This window comes from Nanorana parkeri, unplaced genomic scaffold (assembly GCF_000935625.1).
Source record: "Nanorana parkeri isolate BGI_ZX_2015 unplaced genomic scaffold, ASM93562v1 scaffold533, whole genome shotgun sequence".
Classification (NCBI taxonomy): Eukaryota; Metazoa; Chordata; class Amphibia; order Anura; family Dicroglossidae; genus Nanorana; species Nanorana parkeri.
The window spans coordinates 623,943-630,031 of NW_017306801.1; the positions used below are offsets into that span (position 1 = coordinate 623,943).

The window sequence follows — 6,089 nt, forward strand, 5'->3', positions numbered from 1 at the left end:
GAGATGGAGTGTCGGGCCCCTAATCAGCCAATTATCACTCAGATTACTGCGATACGGGAGAGCTGGCTCCAGAACACCCAGGTATAATCAAATCTTTTTTTACAGACTGATTCAAACAGTTTGAAATTAAATTTGTAACAGGGCGTGCATTAAAATAAAAAAACAATTTAGGCGCGGGGCCGGGGTTATAAATAATGCTAAGTGCCCGCCGAGGTTGGAACGCCTGCTTCTGCCGCACGACACACACTCCATTTATCGCTAAAGCGGGACTTAATGAAAAAAGTCTGTAGTTAAACATGGCGCTTATTACAAATGGGGCCCTTGTCCTACAGTTTAAAGGAACACTCCATTAAGGACAGCAACAGCAACTCTGAACTCCATTAGGAACAAATAAGAACTGTTGTAGAACATCATATAACAATGTATAACATCATATGACATCATATAACAATGTATAACATCATATGACATCATATAACAATGTATAACATCATATGACACCATATAACAATGTATAACATTATATGACATCATATACCAATGTATAACATCATATGACATCATATACCAATGTATAACATCATATGACATCATATACCAATGTATAACATCATATGACATCATATAACAATGTATAACATCATATGACAATGTATAACAATGTATAACATCATATGACATCATATAACAATGTATAACATTATATGACATCATATACCAATGTATAACATCATATGACATCATATACCAATGTATAACATCATATGACATCATATACCAATGTATAACATCATATGACATCATATACCAATGTATAACATCATATGACATCATATACCAATGTATAACATCATATGACATCATATACCAATGTATAACATCATATGACATCATATACCAATGTATAACATCATATGACATCATATACCAATGTATAACATCATATGACATCATATACCAATGTATAACATCATATGACATCATATACCAATGTATAACATCATATGACATCATATACCAATGTATAACATCATATGACATCATATACCAATGTATAACATCATATGACATCATATACCAATGTATAACATCATATGACATCATATACCAATGTATAACATCATATGACATCATATACCAATGTATAACATCATATGACATCATATACCAATGTATAACATCATATGACATCATATACCAATGTATAACATCATATGACATCATATACCAATGTATAACATCATATGACATCATATACCAATGTATAACATCATATGACATCATATACCAATGTATAACATCATATGACATCATATACCAATGTATAACATCATATGACATCATATACCAATGTATAACATCATATGACATCATATACCAATGTATAACATCATATGACATCATATAACAATGTATAACATTATATGACATCATATAACATCATATTATTATACAGTATTTATATAGTGCTAACAGTTTGCGCAGTGCTTTACAATATAAGGAAGACATTACAATTACAATACAATTCAAGACAAGATGGTAAGGAGGGCCCTGCCCCTGAGGGCTTACTATCTGAAAGAGGAGGGGCAAGTGATACATGAGGAGGTAGCTGTGTGGGGATGAATTGTCTGAGAACGTGATGGTTGAGCGGTTAGGTCGAGGTGGGATAGGCTTCCCTGAAGAGATGAGTCTTTAGGGATTGCCTAAAGGCAGTCAGAGTGGGAGATAGACGGACAGGTTGGGGTAGAGAGTTCCATAGGATGGGAGAGACTCTAGAGAAGTCCTGGAGGCAATTATGGGAGGAGTGGACAAGGGAGATGGAAAACAGGAGGTCTTGGGATGAGCGGAGTGGACGGTTAGGGTGATATTTTGAGACAAGGTCTGAGATATATCCGGGGGCAGAGTTGTGGATGGCTCTATACGTGACTGTTAATATTTTGAATTTTATCCTCTGGGCTAGTGGAAGCAAGTGGAGGGATTGGTAGAGGGGGGGCGGGGGATGGAAGCCAATGGAGAGATTGGCAGAGGGGGGTTGCAGACACTGAGCGGTTGGTTAGACATAACAATGGCCATAACAACAACCATAACCATAACAATGTATAACATCATATGACATCATATAACAATGTATTACAATTAGGGATGCACCGGTACCAATACTAGTATCAGTATTGGTGCTGATGCCGAGTATTTGGGCACATACTAGTACTCGCCCAAATGCCCCTATACCTAGCCCGATACTTGGGCTTCCAGTATCAGGAAGCCGGGCAGCGAGTCATTACACGCTGCCCGGCTTCCTGATTGACCGGGAAGGGGCTCGTGACGAGGGGGACGGCACTCGGCTTCCTGATTGGCCCGAAAGCCAGCTGCATGCTTTCTTATCACCTAGTGACGAGAAGCATGGAGACGGCTTCCCTGCTAACGAGGAAGACAGGTGGTGAGTCATTACATGCCACCTGACTTCCTGAATGGGACTCCCAGTATCGGTATTTGGTATCGGCGAGTACCGAAATATAAATATCGGTACTCATACTCGATACCGAAATACTGGTATCGGTGCATCCCTAATAACAATATATAACAATGTGTAACATCATATAAGAATGTATGAGAATGTATGAGATCATATAACAATGTATTACATCATCGTAGGAAGTAAATACATTTTAGTAGCAAGAGATACAATGTTACAATTTCAGAGGACGTTGGAGGGAATGAGCAGATAAATGTATTCATTGCTACTACGGGGATCCCTGAAGAAACAATGGTTACATTTAGCTGACAATTCCCAATTCACAACTGTCTATAATAACTGAAGAACATTCGACCAGAAGAACATTCGATGTTACTTCATTCCCACAACAGCTGGATCATTCACACAGAACAAATGTGAAAGTTTCGCTCGACAAATATTTTTGTGTTTATAGACCCGTTAGTGTTTCGGAACAAGGCAAAATTCTTTATAAATTCAATTCCTTTGTTGAACTTCTTTCAGGCTTCAGGTTTTGGTTCCATCTTTACGTTACCCTTAACAGTCACATATAATTGTACACGTATGGAATCACATAATCACTCAACGTTCAGCTAACATATCGCCTATGGGGGGCGGGGCAGTGCCAAGATTTACCAGCTGATTAACGTTTTATCATTATTCTGTTTTCCTCTTCTATGCACCTCTGGACAATTGTGGCTAAAATCATGAGCTCAGTTTTTGAAAGGTTGAGTTTTAAGAAATGTTGTGACATCCAGACGGATATGTCAGTTAGTAGATTAGTGACACGCAAGGACACTGAGGGGGAGAGTTGTGGAGTGGAAAGATAAATTTGAGTGTCATCGGGATAGAGATGGTATTGGAAGTAGATGGAGAAGAGAAGGGGTCCACGGACAGAGCCTTGGGGGACCCCTACAGAAAGAGGAAGAGGAGGGGAAGAGTTAGAATTGTAGGTGACACTGAAGGAGCGCATAGATAAGTAGGAGGAGAACCATGAGACCATAACAATGGCCATAACAACAACCATAACCATAACAATGTATAACATCATATGACATCATATAACAATGTATTACAATTAGGGATGCACCGGTACCAATACTAGTATCAGTATTGGTGCTGATGCCGAGTATTTGGGCACATACTAGTACTCGCCCAAATGCCCCTATACCTAGCCCGATACTTGGGCTTCCAGTATCAGGAAGCCGGGCAGCGAGTCATTACACGCTGCCCGGCTTCCTGATTGACCGGGAAGGGGCTCGTGACGAGGGAGCATGGAGCCGGCTTCCCGGCCAATCAGAAAGCTGACAGCCGCGTCATTACACGGCACTCGGCTTCCTGATTGGCCCGAAAGCCAGCTGCATGCTTTCTTATCACCTAGTGACGAGAAGCATGGAGACGGCTTCCCTGCTAACGAGGAAGACAGGTGGTGAGTCATTACATGCCACCTGACTTCCTGAATGGGACTCCCAGTATCGGTATTTGGTATCGGCGAGTACCGAAATATAAATATCGGTACTCATACTCGATACCGAAATACTGGTATCGGTGCATCCCTAATAACAATATATAACAATGTGTAACATCATATAAGAATGTATGAGAATGTATGAGATCATATAACAATGTATTACATCATCGTAGGAAGTAAATACATTTTAGTAGCAAGAGATACAATGTTACAATTTCAGAGGACGTTGGAGGGAATGAGCAGATAAATGTATTCATTGCTACTACGGGGATCCCTGAAGAAACAATGGTTACATTTAGCTGACAATTCCCAATTCACAACTGTCTATAATAACTGAAGAACATTCGACCAGAAGAACATTCGATGTTACTTCATTCCCACAACAGCTGGATCATTCACACAGAACAAATGTGAAAGTTTCGCTCGACAAATATTTTTGTGTTTATAGACCCGTTAGTGTTTCGGAACAAGGCAAAATTCTTTATAAATTCAATTCCTTTGTTGAACTTCTTTCAGGCTTCAGGTTTTGGTTCCATCTTTACGTTACCCTTAACAGTCACATATAATTGTACACGTATGGAATCACATAATCACTCAACGTTCAGCTAACATATCGCCTATGGGGGGCGGGGCAGTGCCAAGATTTACCAGCTGATTAACGTTTTATCATTATTCTGTTTTCCTCTTCTATGCACCTCTGGACAATTGTGGCTAAATGATTCCAAATCACTGTTGGGGGTTGTGGCTTCAGGGAATGGAGGGAGGAGTCACAAGGATCTTTATAGTTCAGTAAACATGAAACCATCTCTTCTTTCTCTTTATGGCGGTCTGTGCAATTGAAAATCGTCTCTGCACACAGAGCAGACCTCATGCTGATTCCAAAAGCACATTTTTTTCATTGCCTTTCGCTAAAATAATCACGTGACACAAGGGGCGGAGCTTGTACAAAAGAGTGTTGTCATTCCGGCATGATGATGTCTAAAAAGGGCTCGGCTGTTGGCAGTTTGCCGATAACGGGATCCTTTGTTAGACGAATTTGCATTGCTTTTGATGACTTATTGATTGCATGTATGTATACACTGAGTGGCCAGATTATTATATACACTGAGTGGCCAGATTATTATGACCACCTGACGTTTGTAGGCAAATTAGCTATAATTTGGCGCTGAAGTTGCTAGAGGGCCAGACCATTATAAATAGGGAAGCGGGTTGGTTACCACGACAGTAGAAGTGATTGGTTTCTGAAGATTCGGGGAAACAACGCGATGTAACAGCCTTTGAACGCGGGATGATTGTTGGCGCTCGGAGCCATGGAGCGAGTATCAGCAAAACAGCAGAATTCGTTAAATGTTCAAGAGCAGCTGTTGTTAAAGGGTTTAAAGACTGGACTGCCAGCCGAAAATCTGGGTCTGAACGTGCGAATTGTGGCCGTCAGCGACTAGTCAATGTTAGGGCAGAACGGGGGAGGGGGCAAGACTGGTACAAGACAACAGAAGGGCAACAGTGCAGTGTCAGATTCCTCGCATCACCTTTCACCATCTCGTGGAGTCACGAGGCGGCCCAACGAAGTACTGATGAGGTGGTCATAATAATCTGGCCACTCAGTGTATAGTGCCGATAATTTGCCCGGTCCTTGACATTGACATAAGTCCCCGCCCCTGAGGAGCTTATGTCAGTGTAATGCACTGTGCAAATTATTAACACTATATACACGCATGCAATAACAAAGTCATCAAAAGCAATGCAAATGTATCCAACAAGGGGATGTATCTTACTTGCATACATACATATACTGGGGGCCAATCTACACAGAAGCCAATCAACCAACCAACATGTCTTTTTCAGGAAACCCATGCAAGCACAGGGAGAACATGCAGACTCTATTACTCCTTTACCCCCATCCCCCTTAAAGACAAACTCTGAGCAAAATTTTCATTAACTCTTGCAGTGGGGCTAATCCCACAACGCAAGGGGGGCGGGGCAGTGCCAAGATTTACCAGCTGATTAACGTGATCGTTTTGGTCTAGGGAAAAACATAAAAAAGTTATACTCACCCGATCCTTCAAGCCTGCTTAGATTGGTCCCTGAAACCTTGCCCCCTCCCCCCCCCCCCCCGCCCCCTGGCCG

General features: G+C 41.2%; 1 protein-coding gene across 1 annotated transcript in view; it reads left to right on the forward strand.

The window, feature by feature from the left end:
• The first annotated feature begins 3 nt into the window (after positions 1-3).
• Positions 4-6,089, forward strand: part of LOC108791199 (fibrocystin-like) — a 135,406-nt gene continuing 129,320 nt past the window's right edge. The window contains exon 1 of the mRNA XM_018561607.1: positions 4-81. Coding sequence (XP_018417109.1) covers positions 4-81 — 78 coding nt within the window. The remainder of the gene's footprint in view (positions 82-6,089) is intronic.